The following is a 23,991-nucleotide window of genomic DNA, read 5'->3' on the forward strand; positions in this document are numbered from 1 at the left end:
ATGCATAGTTTATTTACATTTCTGCAAAACGTTCTTGTTGAATTTTCAACAAAGAGGTTAAAATTTGACATAATTTTGCAGCAAGAAAAGGCTGGAAAAACTTATCGTAAACTAAAACGCCCTGTTGAGGCAAGCAGATGCTACGAGCAGCTAGGAAAATTCAATCTGGCTGTGGAAACTCTTGTGGAAAATGATCAGTATGAACTGGCTGTTGATACACTGACGCGATACAAAAGTCTTAGAAAGGTATATGTAACAGATACATGTATGTAGCTTTTGAAAAACTGTGGCAATACAAAAGTTCAAAAGTCTGTCCCAGGTTACCGTTTTTAACAATTTTGTTGATTTTCTTAAAAATACACATGCCTGTCAGTGAAAGAACGATTAAAACCAATATATAACTTCTATATATTCCTCTATGCGTTTCCTCTTTATACGAGAGGTAATTCCAATGCAAAAATATTCTTACACATTTACTTTTCACTGTATATTTTACCGAAGCAATAGAAAGACCGTTTCAAAACAGAAAAATTGAACTTAGCGGAAAAAAAGTTTGGGTACAAACGTATTTATAATTATTGAAATACGTATAGGCCTATTTTGAAAATAGTGGAAGCAGGCATATAGGAAGAAGGTACAGTTTTTTCAATATTTGCTCTCGAATTCAAAAGTCGTTTAAATCTAATAAAAATAAACATAATACCATATTGAACACGTGTGTATATAAATTACCAAGCTATACAGTTTTATCTTGTTTTTAAACTAGAATAATGACATCACTATCATATTTGAAAGATTTAGTTAGAAATGATGAAAAATTTTCTCATAGTTTTTTGAAGAGGAAAAAGTGTCTGCAGCCGTCGCCCACAACACAATTCATATATTTTAACCCTAACCCTAACCCTAACCCTAATCTGATATCACATGATAAATTTATAATGTGAGTTTCATATTGGTCGACGGCTGCGGACATAGTTTTCTATTCAAAAAACCCAGAGGAGTTGGTGTCTTCTTCTCAGTTTTAACACAGTTACCCTTGTGATACTCTTATCAAGTAACTATTTACAGATTCTTAATTTGTAGGAGTTCCTGTGTAAATAAATGTTAAATTTCATTTTTTTGTGATATTTTTAAAAATCACTTTAAAACCGGGCAAAATATGACATAAAACTGAAACTGTACCTATAAGAAACTGATTTTTTAAAAAGCTTTCGAATACACTCTGCCAATATGATTAAAAGTCTTTTATGTAACAAAAAATAGAAATAATATATAATTCCTTTTTCATAATGATTGCCCACCCTTTTCCAGTTATTATATGGTACAGACATGTTCACCTGACTATGTACAAAACAATGGTAGTACAAGGCAACGCACATCTTTATTAGTTAAAAATACTTACGATGAGTGTTATGATTTATCAGTTTGTATTGTTTATTAGCTCATCTGAGCCAAAGGCCCAGTGAGATTTTCTGATCATAATTTGTCCGTTATTTGTTGTCGTCGTCGTTGCTGTCCTCGTAAATTTTCACATTTTCATCTTCTTCTCAAAACCCACTGAGACATTTTCAACCAAACTTGGCACAATGCATTATTGGGTGAAGGGGGTTTAATTAAAGGGCAACCTCCTCTTTAAAGGGGATATAATTTTGAACTATTTAATTTTTTGGTATTTTTCTAAAATCTTCTGTTCAAAACCATTTTACCAGAAAAGCTGAAAGTTGTGTGAAACCATCCTCAAGTAGTGTAGATTCAAATTGTTTAAATCATGACCCTTAAGGGTAGAGTGGAACCAAAATGGGAGGGGGGTCTAAAGGTGATTTAAGTATGATGAGGAAATTCTGAGGAACTGAATTATATGGTGAAACTATGCAAGTAAGCATCATAATAAACTGTAGATTGTTCAATTTTTTACGTTTAAACCAATACTGGTACCAAAAGAAGTGGTTTTAAATCATTAAAGGAATACAATTATCGTTTTGAGATATTTAAACCATGACCTCTAAACTAACACTGGGCTAACTGTAGAGGTTCTCATATCAGTAAAGGAATGCATTGGGGAATTTTATAATGCTCGTTTCAAGAACTGCAAGTGAGCTATTCTGATCACATTTTGTCCGTCGTCCGTCTGTCTGTCCGTCTGTCTGTCCGTCTGTAAACGTTTAACATTTTCAACTTCTCCTCTAAAACCGCTTATCCAATTTCAACCAAATTTGGCACAAAGCATCCTTATGTGAGGGCGAATATAAATTGCAAAAAAAAGTCCGATCTGTATTCAAAGCGGAGAAAGCCTTGAAACTGTAGAAAAAGGGGGGTGCATTTTTAAAAATCTGCTTCTCAAGAACTACTGATTCCAATTCAACGTAGTTTAGCATAAATTATCCTTATGGGAAGGAAAATATAAATTGCAAAAATTAAGTGCTAATTCTGTTTCAAATCTGAGTTATTACGAAAATAATAATAAAGGAAAGGCGTGTTTCAATCAGTTTAATAGCTTCGGGTTCGGCATCCGGTAATCCGGCATCCGGTAAAATGGGTAGGCAAGACTTGGTCTGGGCAAAACAAAGATTGGCAGTTATTAATCTGCCAATCTCATTAAAATTTCAGGATATTTGATGGAGTAGTATATTTGTATTCGCTGTAAATATTGCTGCAAAATAATGCGTATTTGGAATTGACGATTGTCGATCTGCCTTGGCTTTTATTTTGCCACGGCCCGGGTTTGCATACCGATTTTACCTAGACTCGTATTCCATACTTCTAAAACGAGGTTCTTTGTTTAAAGCAGCCATGACATTATACGAAAAAGGGTCGATCTGACTATGATGAATTTGCTTGTTGTGCAACAGTTCGCGTATGAAGGGAAATTTTTGAAACATGCAAAATATATTGTTGCCGATTTTGTGAAGTAAATTGAGGCTAAATATTTCAATGCGTTGACAGTTTTCACACATGACGTTGGTGTTAGCTTGTTCCGATTTTCGTTTCGTGTTCATTATTTCTGCTTGTAACCTGGGAACTATCGTCTGTATTATTTCGTGATTTTTACGTATCTAATCAAATAGAGACTTTGGTAAATCAAACAGTTAACTGTTTACCTGCGCAAATTAAGCAAAGTCTGATGTATCAAAAAATAATGAAATACAATTCATTCTATCGGTAATTCGATCGGCATTATCTTTTGCGTAATGGTAGAATAAAGCAATAGGTTTTGTTGAGATGCTCGGCATTTTCTTAAGTTTATTCAGTTTAAATAAAGTTTGACATTTCGAAAAAATAAATTGTGTTCTTTATTTGTTATAGTGAATGTTTCTTGTGTTTAATTGTTTTCAATTTCTATTTACTAACCATATTTGAGTGTTAAGCTTCAAATTATAAGCAAGATACAGAGATTTTCTCACAATTCTATGTTTGTACACAGATCTTAAAAACTAAACATTAAAAAAGTAAAAAATTTGTCAATATTTATTACGAAAAATTTCAAAGTCTGTTCGTTCAGAAACCAACTTTAACATCTTATTGTATTGTAAACTAAATATTTTTCGTCATTTTTACTCCTACTGTACATGTGATCCTTCACTGCGTTTGTGTACATTTGTATACACTGATTTTGAACCTCAAATACCAGTGAACTGGTCTTGAGTTAATAAAAGAATATAAAATCTTAGGCCATTCTTTTTTTCCATTTTAAATGCTGAATAGGAAATACCAAGTTAAAAATCATAAGCTGAATGTAATAAGTTCATGTGAACAAAATATGACTCAAACCTAGGCGAACTGTGAGCTCTGTATCTTGCTTATAATTCTACAATTGACGCTGAAATTTTGGTTGAACATTAGAAAATCTCTATGAATTAAAGCATGTTAAATACTTGTAAAACAAAATAAAAGAATGATACTGTGAAATCATTAGATTTTGTGGTGGCTCATTTTTCGTGGAATTCGTGGGTACCTCTCATCCACGAAAAACATCCATCACGAATTGATGAATTAGGGTAATAAAGTCATATTCCCTTTTGTAGATATATATGAATACACGAAATTACGTCCCCACGAACCTGTAAAATTTAAGTCATCCACGAAAATTGGCCCCCACGAAATTTAATGATTCCACAGTATTCTGTATATATCTACTCTCTGGGACCTTCTCTTTATACAATAAATAATGTAAAATCTACATCAATTTTGATAGTTTTTCAGACACGAGTAAATAAAAACGACATCTTTAAAACAGTTTCCATATTTCTGACACATTTCTGTTGCGGGGATAAAATAATTATCGCTATTCCTAAGAATACTACAGCGGAAATTATCCTGGTTTGTACGCGAAGTAAATAACAGTCATTTAATTATAATGGAGAAGACAAATAACATTTTTGAATGTTTTTAATTTGAGGAATTGAGCACATTGAGGTATAATTTTCTTCTTAACATCTATACATGTAGGGTTTTTAAAATAAAAAACAATAACTACTATTTTTTTTAATACAATAACTAGTAAGTACTGAGTAGTTGATGAAAAAATGAACCTATATGCTCTCATATATTTTGATCGCTTTACAAAGGGGGGTGGGGGGGGGGGGCAGAACGAAAATATAGGGATTTGGAAGTTAACAACTTAACAGTATACCTCTACCAAATGTTTAGTTTTATATCTTGCGTAGAATTTTCTTATTCTGGTAAAAAATAATATTTCATGAAGGTACAATGTCAAAGATTACATGTATACAAAAATAAGTGTAAAATTCAAATACTTTACAATATTTATTTTTTGTTTTTCTACCGAGGGACCATATGGCACAATATCTTTTGAACGCCCATTGTTGCTCAGGTGAGCGATGTGGCCCCATGGGCCTCTTGTTCATTTTTAATGACAAATCAATGCTAAATAATGTAATTAAGATGTCGTATAAAAATTCTAAAAAAGTTTCTAAATGGACTTGTAGATAGCAGATGCATACCTGGATAGCTTTAAACCCTAGTGTGTGGTATAACGATCTTACATGCTAGATGTCGCATTTTATGCGTTAAGATTTTAGTACATGTATTCCTTAGTGTGAAGATAAAGTGGCGTTTTGTAGAACTAAGAATATCACAGCAGTTTATTATATCAATTTGGATTATATCAGATTCTTTAAATCTGTAAAACCTTAGTACTGAGATTTTGTTTTGTGACAAGTTGAATACAGGTGGTCATGCAACAAGTTGTTCAACCAAGTGGAATGGTGAGGTGGCATAACCAAATGGTTACATGACGAGGTACCTTGCCAGATTGCAAGTAATATTTTACGTTAACGTTGACATGAATCCACAAAAGCATTTGAACATTATAGTAGTTTCGATCGCTCCACAACTGCTACTGGGGTATATATACCGGTCGAAAAAGTTATGGTCGGTTGGTGGCGAAGCACTTTGAAAAAACTGCGCATTTTGAAAAGATTTTTCAAAGTGCGTTAAATTTAGGACCAAATCAACGCATTTTAAAAAAGATTTCAAAGTGTGTTAAATTTTTGACCAAGGTAACCCACTTTGAAAAATTTAAGTGCGTTATGAAGGTACATCAACATTTTTCAGTATCAAGACACTTAACGCGCTTAAAAAATATGTATAAATCACAAATTTTAGAATTAAATTCCCAATGTGGTTATGATTTGATGATTTGTTAACACTAATGAATTTAATTTACTGTCTTTAAAAACGGGAATAGGGTTAGGGTGGGGGTTAACCAAAGATACAGGTCGATTACCAGTACTTAATTTAATTGATTACAGGACGAAGGTCCCCTACCCTCTTTTTTCCTTCCAAAACATATATGATATTCAGCAACTTGGAGTAAATGTATAACATCTGAAAAAGAAATATGCTTTGTTGTTTCTTCAATGGTATGTTAAAAAATCTATAAGTGTTTCAAAATAGACCCTCTTTTCAATTTCTAACCAAATAAATCACTTCATTATAAAAATAAAAAATACATATACATTGACAAACATTAAATCATTATAAACTTAAAAATAAGCATTAGGGTGTGATTTTTTTTCTCGCACTGATCCTCTAAAAGATCTTATTGTTTTTGATAACCAAAACTAAAGTGTCTTTTTTTCACATCACGTTTGTTTATATGCATTGAAGACAGTTGAAATATGTTATACATGATCTCCAGTGTCAATAAATAAATAAATAATTTTCGTTTCTGGCAGAGCACAATGTACCAGATTATTAGTTTATGTCATATTTGGATAATTCAAATCTACCGAGTTGTTATTTATGTAAATTGTCAAACTACGTAAGCTTATGAGAAAAGGAAAAAAATCTAATCGAGAAACTGTTTATCAAGTAAGTCGAGAATGCAGTGGGCTCTTTTTAGCTCACCTGAACCGAAGGTTCAAGTGAGCTTTTCTGTTCACCTGTTGTCCGTCGTCCGTCCGTCTGTCTGTCTGTAAACTTTTCACATTTTTGACTTCTTCTCTAGAACCACTGAGCCAAATTTAACCAAACTTGGTACAAAACATCCTTATGGATAGGGGATTCTAAATTGTTAAAATAAAGGGCACAACCCTTTTAAAATAGGAAATAATTGCGAAACTGCGAAAATTGGGTATGTGTCTTAAAATATCTTCTTCTTAAGAATCACTGCACCAGATATGCCAATATTTATACCAAAGCTGGTATATATAGTGAAGATTCTAAATTGTAAAAATCGCGATCCCCGGGTCAATACTGGGTTCAAAAGAGGGGTTCAAAGTTGATTGAAAAAGAAAAATTTAACATAGAAATATATGGGGAAAATGTTTTTAGTTCACCTGAGCTGAAAGCTCAAGTGAGCTATTCTGATCACATTTTGTCCGTCGACCGTCTGTCCGTCTGTCTGTCCGTCCGTCTGTAAACTTTTTACATTTTGAACTTCTTCTCTAAAACCGCTTATCCAATTTCAATCAAATTTCGCACAAAGCATCCTTATGGGAGGGCGAATATAAATTGCGGAAATAAAAAGTCCGATCTGTATTCAAAGCGGAGAAAACATTGAAACTGTAGAAAAAGGGGGTGCATTTTTTAAAATCATCTTCTCAAGAACTACTGATTCCAATTCAACGTCGTTTAGCATAAATTATCCTTATGGGAAGGAAAATATAAATTGCAAAAATTAAGGGCTAATTCTGATTCAAATCTGAGTTATAATTACGAAAATGATAATAAAGGAAAGGCGTGTTTCAATCAGTTTAATAGCTTCGGGTTCGGCATCCAGTAAACTGGGTAGGCAAGACTTGGCCTGGGCAAAACAAAAGATTGGCAGTTATTAATCTGCCAATCTCATTAAAATTTCAGGATATTTGATGGACCAGTATATTTGTATTCGCTGTAAATATTGCTGCAAAATAATGCGTATTTGGAATTGACGATTGCCGATCTGCCCCGGCTTTTATTTTGCCACGGCCCGGGTTTGCATACCAATTTTACCAAGACTCGTATTCCATACTTTAAAAACGAGGTTCTTTGTTTAAAGCAGTCATGACGTTATACGAAAAAGGGTCGATCTGACTATGATGAATTTGCTTGTTGTGCAACAGTTCGCGAATGAAGGGAAATTTTTGAAACATGCAAAATATATTGGTGCCGATTTTGTGAAGTAAATTTCTTGAGGCTTAATAGTTCAATGCGTTGACAGTTTTCACACATGACGTTGTTGTTAGCTTGTTCTGATTTTTGTTTCGTTTTCATTATTTATGCTTTGTAACCTGGAAACTATCGTCTGTATTTCGTGATTTTTACGTATCAAACCAAACAGAAACTTCGGTAAATCAAACAGCTAACTGTTTACCTGCGCAAATTAAGCAAAATCTGATGTATCAAAAAAGTACTGAAATACAATTCATTCTATCGGTAATTCGGCATTATCTTTTGCGTAATGGTAGATTAATGCAATAGGTTTTGTTGAGATGCTCGGCATTTTTTTTAAGTTTATTCAGTTTAAATAGAGTTTGATATCGCTGACGGAATATGTAGGTATATACATGTATATATATGATTCATTTCGAAAAAATAAATTGTGTTTTTTATTTGTTATAGTGCATATTTCTTGTGTTTAATTGTTTACAATTTCTATTTACTAACCATATTTGAGTGTTAAGCTTCAAATTATAAGCAAGATACAGAGATTTTCTCACAATTCTATGTTTGTACACAGATCTTAAAAACTTAAGATTAAAAAAGTAAAAAATTTGTCAATATTTATTAAGAAAAATTTCAAAGTCTGTTCTTCCAGAAACCACCTTTAACAACTTATTGTATTGTAAACTTAACCTTTTTTTGTCATTATTACTCCTACTGTACATGTGATCCTTGACTGTGTTTGTGTACATTTGTATAAACTGATTTTGAACCTCAAATACCAGTGAACTAATCTTGAGTGAATAAAAGAATTGAAAATCTTAGGCCATTCTTTTTTTTCCATTTTAAATGCTGAATAGGAAATACCAAGTTAAAAATCTTAAAGCTGAATGTAATAAACTCATGTGAACAAAATATGACTCAAACCTAGGCGAACTGTGAGCTCTGTATCTTGCTTATAATTCTACGATTGACGCTGAAATTTTGGTTGAACATTATAAATTCTGTATGAATTAGAGTATGTTAAATTTTTGTACAAACAAAATAAAAGAATGATATTCTGTATATATCTACTCTCTGGGGGCCCCTCTATATACAATAAATAATGTGAAGTCTACATCAATTTTAATAGTTTTGCAGACACGAGTAAATAAAAACGACATCTTTAAAACAGTTTCCATAGTTCTGACACATTTCTAGTGCGGGGATAAAGTAATTATCTCTATTTCTAAGAAAATATCACAGCGGAAAATTATCCTGGTTTGTACGCGAGGTAAATAACAGTCATTTCATTAAAAAGGAGAAGACAAATTAAATTTTTGAATGTTTTTAATTTGAGGAATTGAGCACATTGAGGTATAATTTTCTTCTTCACATCTATACATGTAGGATTTTTTAAATAGAATACAATAACTATTATATATATATTTTTAAATACAATAACTAGTAAGTAGTTGATGAAAAAAATGAACCTATATGCTCTCATATATTATGATCGCTTTACAAAGTGTGGGGGGGGGGCAGCACGAAAATATAGGGAATTGGAAGTTAACAACTTAACAGTGTACCCCTACCAAAAGTTTTTTATCTTGCATAGGATTTTCTTATTCTGGTAAAAAATAGTATTTCATGAAGGTACAATGTCAAAGATTACGTGTATGCAAAAATAAGTGTAAAATTCAAATACTTTACAATATTCATTTTTTGTTATTCTACCGAGGGACCATATGGCACAATATCTTTTGAACGCCCATTGTTGCTCAGATGAGCGATTTGTCCCCATGTGCTTCTTGTTTAAAATGTGTTCTCAAGGACTACAGTGCTAAAATTAGTGAGATTACTACACAAGTACCCTAAGATAGTGTTGATTCTAAATTGTGAAAACCGTGATCCCCGGACTAATACTACGTACGGCTCCAAAATAAGTTCAAAGTTTAATAAGACTTATATAATGGGAAAACGTTTTTAAACTCTTCTTTTTAAGACATTACTTTTCTGAAAAATACATGCTTATTGCAAGTGTTGTAAAAAATAATTGATTTATTAGGCTTTTGAAGCGAGCTGGTTGTTTTTTATCTGGGTCGGAGTTCTACCCCTTTCTTTATTAGTCCCCTACCGGTTTTCACCGGAGGGGACTATAGCTTTCCTCTGCGTCCGTCAGTCCGTCTGTCCGTCCGTCCGTCTGTCTGTCCCACTTCAGTTTTCCACACTTTTTTTCTTTATGCGTTTGAGGAATAATATAAAATTTGCTGAACAGCTTCAAAATATCAAAATACAGATCAAGTTTACACTTTTATAGCATCTGGTTGACATATTTTCGAGAAAATTAATTTTTTATATTCCAATTTTTTAATGTTCGGGTTCGATATTCTGCATAACAGTGCATTGTTTTCACAATATTTCCACAAACCGGTAGGGGACGTGTATTGCTAATGCAATACTCTCAGAATGCTTGATTATGGTTACATTGAAATTAATGTTAAAACGGGCTTGGCCCCTGCGCTGCAGATGGGTATTTTATAGCTTAAAATTCAGTCTCATTGATGTGTAAAATAACTATGAATAAAAACATGCCAAAGATAAAATTGTTGCTTCTTTTTATGTATTGTTTAATATATGGCAAAACCTTGAAATATATGAGTTTTACAATATCTATTCAGAGTTCACTTCATAATATGAACGATATAAAATGATACAATTGTTCAGGTGAGCGATTTGTGGCCCATGGGCCTCTTGTTGAAATATATCCCATTAACCTACACAAGGTTAAAATAATTATTTATTGTATCTTAAATTATATATTATTTCGACTAAACCCTGAACCTTTTTTTTTTCAAAGTGCGTTAATATCGACGATATTAGAGCCTTTTAAAAAAAATATTTTCTTTCAAAGTACGTTGACTTGGTCTCAAAATTAATGCACTTTGAAAAAATATTTCAAAGTGCGTAATTTTTCAAAGTGCGTTGTAATATCGGTTGCTCTCCGATCGCGTCATTCAGGTTGCACGGACTTCTAAATGCATGAACTACCCATTGCAGTAAATGTTTGTGAAAAAAAAGAAATGAGAAAACTACGATCAATAAAAAATAAAAGATAGTATATTCTTTTCAAGGTATCCATTCCGAATCATAATGCAGAGATACATGTTGTGCTGCGTTACTCTGCATGCACATCGAACACATGTGTCGTTTATACTGAGTGCATAACGTCAACATGATATTGTAGACGTCGGTCCCATTACATGTACATTCAACTAAGTAGACAAGTGTTAGTACATGTAAATTAAAACAAGTAACAATATATGATATATAATTATATGTTATATAGTTTTGATCATTTTCTACAAAATCACTCCTTTTTCTTTAGCCCATGCTGTCACTGCACGATCCGCTACAGGGTGTGGTTTTTTATACACATGTGGGCCTGGATTTCATTATTTTTTGTTTTTGTCTTTCATTAATTACTAGTGCAGTGGTTGTCATTTCTTGAAAACGCGTTTTTCGAGTCTATTTGTCCAATGCGACGTATTCGGGTAAATGAAATACATGTACCTGAATGCGGTGAAGTATGAATAGGGTCTCGGCTTTATATAGGGGGTGTGAAGCGATGACCCCAATAATAGAAATCTTAAATGAATATGGCAGTAGTCGGAGAGGAGAGAAATACCAAGTGCATATGAATTTATGTCCACTTTAAATTTATCACCAGACAGGAGATATTTTGTATATATGGAATCAATTTTTTTTATTTCATCCAAGATGCAATTGGTGCCATTTTTACTCTTGACCACATTTACCTATTAAACGTGGGTACACCGGGAACGCACCGAGACGCTCGCTAAAGGGTCAACACGTTGTAAAGGAGTTTGAGGCTAAATTGATAACTTATGTATGTTGCATTATCTATTAAAGCATTGTGATAAGGTTTTGGTTCCAAATTATTGCAACAACACTGGGGCACAAAAGGCCCCCTAAGTTAATTTTTCAAGTGTTTTAAAACAAAATAAACTATTCTACATAGTCCAATTTTTTTGGTATTAAACTAACTAAACCATAACCAAAGTTTATATGACCATTTTTGCTCAAGTGAGCAATGTGGCCCCTATGCCTCTTATTTTTAGGAGATGTCCTTTCTGCAGCACAGTCAATAAAGGATGCAACTATTTCTTCATATTAAAGCATGCAGCATATGGTTTGAAAATAAAGATCTCTTTAATGTATGTATAATGACATTGGAGTATACTTTTGGTTGTGTATCATTGAAGGAACTTGATCAACAGTTGACACCCCAGCCCAGAATTCTGATCGAAAACGCTCCAAGTCGCGAACACACGGTGGAGAGTTTGAGTTATAAGGCAGCCGAGGCCTATCACAGCTTCAAAAACAAGGAGAAAATGATCGAAGCTTTAGAGCGATTGCCAGACCTACGGGAGAGAACTGACTTCTTGATTCGCAAAAACTACATCGAGGACGCTGCAAAAATGTTCCAAGAAGCAGGTGTGTAAATGTATTTATATTTATTGTTCGAAAGTAGAGGATTTCTTTTGTTGTCAATAAAATATCCAGTACAGAATGGTAACTTTTTCGAACACATCAATCATAATACATGAATCATACTGATAAAACCATCTACTGTAAAAAGTACGAAAGCCAATTGAGCTCATTCTCGTAGGGTAAAAAAATATTTTTTTTGCGAATAAACGCGTAACTTTCGCGATATAACGCGTAACTTTCGCGAATAAACGCGTAACTTTCGCACATAAGCGCGAAACTTTCGCGAATAAACACGTAACTTTCGCAAATAGACGCGAAACTTTCAGAATAAACGCGTAACTTTCGCGAATAACGTGAAACTTTCGCGAATTAACGCGAAACCATTATATAAATATTGTCATTTCATACAAGAACCCTTATGAAGAAAAACTATTGAAAACAAACACATTTTAAATTTTTAATCATAAAATACTTATTATTCATTATTATTATAATATCCGTGTTACGTTGATTTATGGAAACAAAATTATCTTTTTTACATATAGGTATTAATAAATCTGATATAACTTTATAACATTTTTATTTATTATACTTTCATGTTAAATACTGAAATCTGATTGGTTTAGACGCAGTTGATAATCCGTTCTATTTCCCTCAGCGTTAGCAACACACTTAGCAACGGGTAACACAACGAATTGATACATGCGCGTAAATCATGCGCGTACGGTTCGCCGTAGAATGCAGGTCATTTCTATATAAAAGTAGTAAAAAAGTCTCTAAAATTAAGACATTCAGTATAATAAAATAAATAGTGCCTGTTTGGGAGAATAACAGTTGAAATTGACACCCCCCGGAAACCATTGTCAACCTCCGCTTCGTGTCGGTTGACAACGGTTTCCTCGGTGTGTCAATTTCAACTGTTACCCTCCCAAACAGGCACTATTTATATAATGTTATGTTTCCCAAGTAGATCATAAGTTTGAGCATCATTTTTTTATTTTCATTTGTTTGCCGACCCTGTGTTTGAACAGGCATTTATTGGTTATCTTTTCTAATAAAATTAATATTAAAATAATAAATAAAATAATATAAATTCAACCGTCGGAAACCTTTAAAATCTTAGTATTGATTTTCATATGACATATGTGATAAATTTTGAGGACGAATTTACGTCATCTAGATTTGAACAATAGCTTAAAAATTTTAATTAACAGCTTGACTTATCTTTCTGATATTAAACTGGACGTTAATTTATGTCGCGGCGATATAACATATATTATAACGTTTTGAACAATGATATCCTTTAAATTCTAAAACGATACTTAATAAAACTTTTTAAATAATACAGCACCCATTAGAATGTGAGAAGCGCGATGCATTATGTCCTTTGAAAATCAGTACTTTTTTAAAGATTTTTAAAGATTCCCTTCGTTTGAATTTATATCAATTTGTATCAGGTTAAATCTGATTAATTTACATCTTTATATAATATTATTTTGGTGTATTTTAAATTTATATCCTTTTTTTTAAGTAGTTGTTCTTTTTAGGGGTTCTTGTATGAAATAACAATATGTATATTTAAGTTTCGCAATTATTCGCGAAAGTAACGCGTTTATTCGCGAAAGTTACGCGTTCAATCCCGAAAGTTTCGCGTTTATTCGCGAAAAAATATTTTTTTTTACCTACAAGAATGAGCTCAATGGGCTTTCGTAATAGAGTTATATCTTTACTTCCAAAAAAGTAGGCCAATGACGTACTTTGATATTTTTTGAAAAATTAAGAAACATATAGTAAAAATATGTTGTTCGAGTACATAATATAAATTGCAAGAGAAAAGAATTGTTTGGAATCCCGATGAGAAAAATACAAGTAATGATTAAAAATTTCATTATTTGACTATTGTCAACTTGATTAACGGAAAATAACATGTAGATGTTTAAACAAAATGATTAGAATAAACTGTACAAGCAATTTAACTAGAAAATCCCTACATGTATGTATGGTACTTAATAAAAATAGTTAGTGGTAAATACGCGTTATACAAATGTTCGGTCCGAAATACTCTCTATGGATAATGAAATTAGGTATACCAAAAATTTAAAAAATTAAATAGTGTCATACAAATACCGGATTACGCCAAATTCAAGTTATGCACAGTCACCAAAATCTATGAAATCAGTAATAAAACGACCTTTTTTGACGGAATACGGGACTTACGCACTGCGAATTTTACTCTAATATGTTATACGGTGCCGTTCTGGCGAGCGCAGCAAGAATTACACGTACCTTGAATCATTGTCAACTTATAGTTTTATTTAGGATCAACGAACGTCAAAGATTTTTCAGAGAGTATTGCTCTACAATAAGTATGCAAAAGGTACTAATTTTAATGGTTATGATACATACAGCGCAACCCCCTTCCCAGAGAGAGAGAGAGAGAGAGAGAGAGAGAGAGAGAGAGAGAGAGAGAGCCCGGTCCCTATTTGTAGGTGTGTAATTTCCCACTTTTAAATCTTATGGTCTGACTATATGCAATATCTACATAATTTTTTTTAACTGTTTATTTTTTTTCATTTTATTCCTTTTTATTTAGTTCAAAATGCCCTATTATTTATTTCCTCCCTACTCATGCGTGCACAATTAACTTAAAAATGGAACGATATGACAGTAAGGTATGGCTCTTGCTAATATATATACATAAGATCTATATATTAAAAAAAATGAAAACAAATCATATGTCAATGAGGCAGGTATCGCAGTCTATACTGAAATAGCTAGTACACGCATTACAGATGTTTGATCCACCTCTAAATTTATCGCGGGAAATATAGCACGGGTGCACTGTGACGTCATCCATGACTTTGTTCATCTTTGTTTACGTTTCTAGACTCAATACGGAGGTATGGAAGCATGTTACAAATCTTTTGAGTCTCGCCAAAGCATATGCGGTACTCAAAACGCGTCTTCAAACTTTAAGTCACTGTAAATTATGAGTTAAAAGTCGGCCATTTTTGGCATAGCACCACGGGTGAAAACATTAGAGAGCATTATGGGACGTAGACAAAAAAATTTGTTCGATGAACTGTAGGTTTAGCTCGTTCTTTTTCCAGCGCACACTGGTTCTTGGAGCTCGCTCCGCTCGCAGGCGCTGCGCGCCGGCAAGCTGCGCTCGCTATAAATTAGGGTTTCTTTTCTTCACGTTATCATAAGATCGCCGCGGGAAAAAAAATAACGTCATTCAACGGCAAATGACGTAAAGCTGCCAAAACGTCATAATTAGCGTAGGGGAAAAAAGTTCAAAAATTTTGTTTAAAAATTAAGTAAAAAAAAATTTGCTTGACTTTATGCATCCATTATTAATTCTTTATAGATTTTATTCTCCAACCGCCAGATGTGACGTTAAACTCTGTATCAGGACTGCATTAACTAATTAAATCACTGCAATAGTTGACAAAGAGTTTTCTCAATAATCGCTGCTTTTTTTACGGTGTTAACAAAACACTGTTGTCCTTACATATTTTTTATCAGGTTTCCAATTTCATTCTTCAGCACAGTGCTTCATAGATAAATTTACGCATCAATTTTAATTTGAGGTAGTAGTATTTATTCTGTTGTAGCTTATTTCAAAGAATTCACAGCAGATACTGACGATACATATTACATAATTAATCTTAATTCATCAGAAAATATTTACTATTGATTTACTTGCCGCAGACTTTCTCTCAAACACGCTAACCTTCTTCGGGATGTTATATTCACGTGCAGAGCGAGTCGCCATTTTACAGTTTTACATGTAAACAAACCATACTTCTTTATTTTAAGGAGCTAGCTTGTGAAAATGTTTCAAATATTTTCAGTACAGATTTATTGGAAGTAAATAAGTGAAGACATATACTGTAAAACGTCTAAAGGATTTCACATCGTATCAACCCGAATTTTCCCATGAATCTGCATTTGCATTTTTGTAAGGAAAAAATTAGATTTATTGCCAGATTACGATTTTTTATCTCATGCGATATTTCACATATGCTACATTTTGAAGAGTATTAACGTTAAATGTATGTTCACTAATCAGTTTCTGGAGAATTTCTTCACAATAAACTGAAAAACGTGTATTCGATTAGCGAAGAACAATTTGTGTGATTTTAAGTTATACGCGCCCGTCCCTGCCTTTAGAAAACCTTTTATTTGTGTTTTTACCACTAACTGCGTTTACACATGTACGTTAACGTCGTTGCGGTTGTTCTCTTTTTTTTCTTAATTGTAAGTACAACTGTATAAGTAGTTTTATTTTCCGACGTTTGTTTCCACGTTTTAGGCACCATGCATTTGATAAATTGGTGGGTCTATTAAAATGCACCAATCAGAATCTCTTTTGCAAATCGCAAGTGTAATAAACACCGAATAGAGAGTGTCGTCACTCAACGCAATGCTGGTTTGGCTGTAGTGTATACGTTCAAGCGAGATTTGCGATAAGATATATTGCAAATTGATGAAAAATTGCACTTATGCTCAAAGTTTTTTGAAAAAAATATGTCAGAAGCCGTAGTCAACAACGATATTAATGTATCTTGTGTGAACCAGCATAATGATATTATGATGAGAATGAAGCTGTGAACACATTTTCCTATTTTAAAAACTACTGATAAGATAAGTGTCCTCTGCTAGTGGAAAAATACGGAAAATGCACCATTATATGACGTCATAATTACTCTTTTGAATGTCTTAAATGGTAATTATTATTGATATATGATCATAACATTGTCGTATATTTGTGCAACATAATTCTATATTTTTGGTGATATTGAAAAATCGCTTTGAAAAAGAGGGAAATATGTGGGTACCTGTAAACTGCGAAACGAAATAGAAACGAAACGAAACGAAATCAAAACGCAACGAAACAAAACTATCAGAATATTTTTGAAAGGGTATAATTATATGTAATTATATACATGTATACATGAACATGTATTATATACTGTGGTTTCATCAATATTCGATGAATACCAATTTTCGTGGATTTCGTTGTTGAGTTGATACATGAAATTAAATGTTTATTGAAATGCAATTTCTATTAACATTTTGTATTGAAAGGGTCATTGGCCACGAATTTACGTATCCTTGAAACTGTAACTTTCACTTTATCCACGAAAATTGATACCCTTGAATATTAATGAAACCACAGTATATAATGTGTAAGGATTATTCTTTACTTCATATAAAATTAACATAGTTCAAGTAACTTTGAATCTACACTACCTGATGATGCTACCACACAAGTTTCAGCTTTCCTGGCTGATTAGTTTCTGAGAAGAAGATTTTTAAAGATTTACTCTATATATTCCTATGTAAAACTTCGACCCCCCCCCCCCCCATTGTGGCCCCACCCTACCCCCGTGGGTCATGATTTTTACAACTTTAACCACTACCTGCAAATGCTACCACACAAGTTTCAGCTTTCCTGGCTTAATGGTTCTTGAGAAGAAGATTTTTGAAATTTTCCTAATTTTTTTCATTAATTTCTAATTATCTCCCCTTGAAAAAAGGTGTGGCCCTTAATTTTCACAAATTTGAATTCCCTTTGCCTAAAGATGATTTGTGCCAAGTTTGGTTGAAATTGGTCCAGTAGTTCTTGAGAAGATGTTGAAAATGTGAAAAGTTTACGGACGGACAGACAGACAGACGGACGACAGACAAAATGTGATCAGAAAAGATCACTTGATCTTTCAGCTCAGGTGAGCTAAAAACTGTACACATTGCGTTAAATGAAATAAAGTGTATTACTTTTATTTATAAATATTATTTGATCAATGATCCAAAGCTTTATTATACTTTTGATCATTAAAAGCAATGTTGTTCTCCATTGGAGTTGATGTTAAGCAGGAAATAGATCTATTAAAATTTACGCTTTGTTACTTCGTTTTGGTAATATGATTATGAATTCAAGAAAAAAAGATCATTAAAGCTATTTTTCTTTACATTGAAATTAAGTTAAGTAGTTAAGAATGAAGCAGAAAGAGAGAGAGAGAGAGAGAGAGAGAGAGAGAGAGAGAGAGAGAGAGAGAGAGAGTTGTGAAATTATGCAATATATCTGTCATCTAAAAGTCTTAGTACTGAAAAAAATTGAATTTTAATTTCGATTTTACTTCAAAAGTTTCTTATTCTCCACGGTGTTTAATTGCCTGTTTATGAAAGCAGGCACATAGCATCAAATGGGCCGGGGGGGGGGGGGGGGCTCCCCCTCCTCTTTTCGCAGCGAACATTGTTCTTAAAGTTCATTTTCCATTTCTTTCTTTGCTTGTCATGATTTTTAGCTGGGCTCTGCTGAAAGCAGAGTCCTGGCTGTAGGCAGACAAATCGCCAATGTTACTATAATAAGCACAACTTCAAATAGCGTCAAGTAAAAGCTTCCGCTATACCAAATAGTACACAAAGAGCCACGTTTTGTTAAAAGTGTTGGCATTTCAATTCTTTTTTTTCAATTTCGAGAGAATAGTCTTTTTTCGTTTTCTTATTAATAACGTGTTTTAAAAACAAGACTATGCATTTTGGACACATACAATGCGCATGAATTTCCATTAACAACTTTGCTGCGCAATGAGAAAATGGGGATTGAATATATAACGCTTGTTGCAAAATTCAAGGCAGCAACTGTTGAATTTTTTTCTACTAGACAGACATATTTTTGTTTATAGCCCCTTACAAAATTTGGTCGCTTTCTGAAGCTTTGCCGACATTAAAAGCATGAGAGAGAGAGAGAGAGAGAGAGAGAGAGAGGTTTTCAGTCTTTACTACACAATATTCATAACGACACACCAAAAGAGCCCGACTTTCAGTGCTTCAGTGCTTTGATTTGGATTTGTCTGCCTCCCCCTTTTAAAATCGATGCTACTTGCCTGGAAAGTGCGTAATCTGATTGAGAAAATTACCCACTTTTGCATCCAATCAGCAGTTATTATATATTCTATATATAAGCAATGTTTTTAATTGTTAAACATTTCTCGAATTTCACAGCGACGTCACTTTTGACGAACGCCCGATTGACAGCTTAGAGAGTCCTAAACAAAATAGATAAGATGCGCGGATCCAGAAAATGTTTCAGGGGGGGGGTCCGAAGGATAATTGTGTTTGCCGGGGAGATGGGGGTCCGAGGCACATTTGTGATAATTTTACACTGTTAATTTAATAAACACAAATGCGGACGTTTACATACGCGCATTTTTTTTTACTCTCGCTGCGTTTCAAATGAGATTTGTTACTTCTAAAATATACACATTGAAATATATTTTAAATCACAATGGTTAAAAATATTTCATTTTGCTCAGTTTCGTTTTTGTTTTGTTTCGGTAGGTTTCCATTTCGTTTTGTGTTGTTTCGGTAGGTTTCGTTTCGTTTCAGTAGATTTTGTTTCGGTATATCTGATCGAAATTGTACCTTCGACTTTCTCTTTAGATTAAAAGTATGTTTACAAGTTTGTTTTATTTTTATTGATTATGTATGTACAATTGATGTTTTAGGCATGCTTGCAGACGCTGTAGATCTATACACAAAGAAGGGTATGAACAAGGAGGCTTTGCAGTGTGCTCAGAAAACACAGGACAAAAACGCAATAGGACAGTGTCTTATAATGGACAGCAAGATACGACTTAGTCAGTATGAAGACTACGGAGATATACAGGAAGAGGTCAAAAGTCAGATATGTGAAAACCTAAACAAAGCATTTTACTCTCTGCAAGAGTTGGAGAACAAGCTACCGGCAGGTGAAGCAGCCCTGTTAACTGGAGAACTAACAGGAAGGTCCGAGTTCATCAACAGAGCTTTTGGGGCATTTTCCAAATCACGACCAAGGTCAGAAATAGGTCAACTGGAGTGCCTGCATTGGGTGGTTCACAACTCTGACCTTTATCAAAGAGAAAATCTCCGGAAATGTGTCCTTGGAATGCAGAATCTTTTTGTAAATCTGTTTGTGCTTGCAAAGCATAATATGGAAAATGAAAGAAACCGTCTTCAAGAAATTTTTAAATTCTTTGGATTTTATCCTGCAGAGGAAGAGAATAAACTTGTTTATTACCCAAAACAGCAACCAAGAGCCCTGTTGGTAATGTCAAAGTCAAACAGAGAAGTATTCAGATGTAAAGAAGACAAGGATAAAATTAGAGAAAAAATATTTAAATTTTTGGAGGAAAGAGGAGTTGTATGGAAGAGGATATTGGAAGATGTCATCACTAACTGCAGAAACAAGAGTAAGCAGTGTCCAGCTTTTAAGCTTGGAGAGACTTGTAAGAGTTATAAAGAGGACGACTCTGAAGAGCAGACTTGCCCATTTCTTCATGTTCCTCTCAATCCCAAGAAATTTGATTTGCTCACTGAATACGACATGCTAGCAATTGAACTAGAAGACTACATTCATCATGGAGCTGAAGATGTCAGAAATAAGGAACCCGATTTTGATAAAGAGGCACGCTTTATTTCTAATGAGTTGGACAAAAGGTACAAGGCATGCAATTGGTTACTGGAGGACCTTATTCCAAAGGAGTATCACAATGCTCTTATATCTTCAGACCCTGAAATGGCTAGAGATCTGATGAGAAAGCTGAGATATTCTAAATTGTCTAGTATGTATGTCAAAAAAAGAATGGTACTCTATCTTAAAAGTCTATATGATGAAATGGAAGAAAATGAGAGAAAAGATAACATCAAAGTATTTGTGATGACCTGCTTTGTCAATCATTTGTTAAATCTGGAAATGAAGCCTAAACTTGATGATGTCATGTTAAAATTCGAAGACTCAATGAATAGGGAATGCTCTAGAAAAGAAGGTAGGCGAAATACAGAATGGACAATGAAACATGGGCTGATGATAGATGAAAGTGATGGAAAATTTTATGTCCGCTCAATAGCTAGAAGGTTTTGTGATGGATATGGTCAGATAACCGGAATGAACAATGATCCCTCAGAGGCTCTGATACAATTCACAAAGTTTTGTGCTCTGTTGAGCAATACTAATAGTGTTGAGGTCCTTCCCCATTTAAACCAGCTCGTGTTGTGGATGGAATACTTCATTACAGTTGCCTTTTGTCTGACTGCCAAAGTACAAAATACGCCCAACTTCTTCTTTGTGATTCCAGAGTCTTACACTGCAGTAATCTATTTTATAGATGCAACGTTTGTTCAGGAGAGAGGAATACCAACATTTGAAGCTGTACAGAGACATAGCATGCGAAATACTGTTCCAAACAACAAGCTGATACAGGAACGTTTAAAAAAACTGATTGAAATTCTTTGTGGAGTTACCAGTAGCACAAAAATAAACCTCCTTAGCCACATTTTTCAGTCTAACCACCCTAATGCATCCATTGATCATAGAGACTATGGCATTGCAGAAAGGCTACTTGTTCTAGTCCTTGTGCTGGTTTGCAATCTAGGTAAAAGTGTATATCCAGTAGTGGAAACCAAACTGATGAGTGAGTTGTGTAAGATCAATGTTGGGGAGGAATACCCTAGCAGGCTGTCAGAAGCTCTAAAGTCTGTACAGCGAGCAGAATCTCCTGCAGACGTTGCAAGAGCACTCCAGATTCTGCTTTTAAAGAGGGAAAACGACTCTCTTTGGTATTGTATTTGGGATAATTTTGATAGAAGAAATGGACTGCGAAAACGAAAGCTGAAGGCCATGGAGCTCAGCAATAGGTTTTTCCTGGAAGAGGAGACATTTCAGGGTATGAACATCCCTCATGATATTGTGTCCAGTAAAGTAAGGACAGAGATAGACGAAGATGATGAGATGGATACCCCAATCACATTGGAGGAGAAAATGGAGATTGACAGAATAAAAATGGAGAAAAAGAGAAATGATGATAAAAATGAAGCAAGCAGGAAAATCACAAAGTTCTTGGGAAGAATTGTGTTCCAATCAAGAGTGCAGAATCTGTCTACGCGAGTTGTACGTCAATTATGCAAAGAAAAGAGAGTTGAGGAAATGAAAATTTTTGAATCGATGCGGATAACTTACAAAGGATGTGGCATTTGTGGTGTGCAGTTTAAAGAAAAGGCCACTGGTTGTTTGTTAAATACGGACGAACAAACTTCTGATGATTCTGAATTCGCTTTGTTGCCTCAAAAATTCTCAATGTTTATGTTACGGAAATGTCTAGAATCCCAAGAAGTACACGGAAAAAGTGAAAAGCACAAGGAAATGGTCAATTATTACCAACATTTTCAACATAAGTACATGCAAGAGATTTTTGATCCTCTTGGTGAAGTACGGAGCTTCATACAACGTTATAAACTTGGAACAGCAGAATTTGTAGAAAAGAACTTTAAGGAAGAGACTTACAACATTGGAATTCTACGTAGAAAAAGGGAATCCATGGAAAATAAAATAGAAAATATTATAAAAGGATGTGAGTGGCAAAATGAGGAAATTTGGGGGGAAGTGCAGGAGCTGATTGGTTCCTACCACTTGATCAAAGACTATGTGGAGACTGAAGCACGTAAGAGAAAAGAGGTACGTGGATTTGTTCTGCTTATGTTACTAAAATTTGCTGAATATTTTTATAAACATGAATATTGACTCTTTTGATATCCTTAAAAAGATATGATCCAAATAAGTCTGGTATGAAAAATTGGAAAAATGGAAAATATGTTTTTGTATTTTCTTCAGAGATCAGAAAAACAGAGGGAGGTTGTTGATAAAACTAAAGAAAGGCGACCCAAAGGACGGGGGAAGAGAAAAAGTCAAAGACGATGATAAGTCACCCACTGGAATCTGAGAGTTGTAAATGTTAGTAGAGTCTAAATAGACTTAATGTTTTCTCCTTTGTTTTAAAATTAAATTATGCTTCTGTTTATGATACATATGAACGTTTCATTATTAAATACTGGTACTCATTGTAAATATGTAATACATGAATTGTTTGTTGTTCATATTTGTTCAGTGGTTCAAGCCCAGAAGACAATGTAGTTATATTTTTAATTTCATTCAACCATAACAAAGCAACTGTTATAAAGCAAATGCATTGAATGAGAATTATTTTTGTAAGTGGGTTGTATATGTTTTTTATCTATTTGTTTATACGTTTGTGTGTTTACAATATTGATTAAGTGGTTTATATACCAATTTCTATTTTTATTTTTTGTGTAAGGTTTTAAGCACACCTGAGCTGAAAGCTCAAGTGAGCTTTTCTGTTCACACTTTGTCTGTCGTCCGTCTGTCTGTCCGTAAACTTTTTTACATTTTCAACATCTTCTCAAGAACTACTGGGATAATTTCAACCAAACTTAGCACAAATCACTCTAAGGTGAAGGGGATTCAAAGTTGTGAAAATCAAGGGCCACGCCCTTTTTCAAGGGGATATAATTTAAAATTATTGAAAAATTTTGAGAAATTTTCAAAAATCTTCTTCTCAAGAACCATTTGGACAGGAAAGCTGAAACTTGTGTGGAAGCATCCTCAGGTAGTGTAGGTTCAAAGATGTGAAAATTATGACACCCGGGGGTAGGGTGGGGCCACAATGGGAGGTCAAAGTTTACATAGAAATATATAGAATAAATCTTTTCTTCTCAGAAACTAATCAGCCAGGAAAGCTGAAACTTGCATGGAAGCATCCTCAAGTAGTGATAGATTCAAATAGATTCATAGTTTTGAAAATTATGATCACCGGGGGGTAGGGTGGGGCCTGATGGGGGGGTCGAAGTTTTACATAGGAATATACATAGTAAATCTTTAAAAATCTTCTTCTCAGAAACTAATCAGCCAGGAAAGCTGAAACTTCTTTGAAAGAATCCTCAGGTAGTGTAAATTCAAAGTTGTAAAAATAATGATCCCAAGTGGTAGGATGGGGCCACAATTAGGGGGCGAGTCGAAGTTTTACATAGGAATATACAGAGTAAATC

The 23,991-nt window shown here is 33.8% G+C and overlaps 1 protein-coding gene across 1 annotated transcript in view; it reads left to right on the plus strand.

Moving 5' to 3' along the window:
• LOC128175671 (TPR and ankyrin repeat-containing protein 1-like) overlaps positions 1 to 23,696 on the plus strand; it is a 65,435-nt gene extending 41,739 nt beyond the window's left edge. Inside the window, exons 27-30 of the mRNA XM_052841483.1 lie at positions 82 to 246; positions 11,871 to 12,102; positions 19,617 to 22,603; positions 22,760 to 23,696. Coding sequence (XP_052697443.1) covers positions 82 to 246; positions 11,871 to 12,102; positions 19,617 to 22,603; positions 22,760 to 22,846 — 3,471 coding nt within the window. The 3' untranslated portion in view covers positions 22,847 to 23,696. The remainder of the gene's footprint in view (positions 1 to 81; positions 247 to 11,870; positions 12,103 to 19,616; positions 22,604 to 22,759) is intronic.
• The last annotated feature ends 295 nt before the right edge of the window (positions 23,697 to 23,991 follow it).

This window comes from Crassostrea angulata, chromosome 1 (assembly GCF_025612915.1).
Source record: "Crassostrea angulata isolate pt1a10 chromosome 1, ASM2561291v2, whole genome shotgun sequence".
NCBI classification, from domain to species: Eukaryota; Metazoa; Mollusca; class Bivalvia; order Ostreida; family Ostreidae; genus Magallana; species Magallana angulata.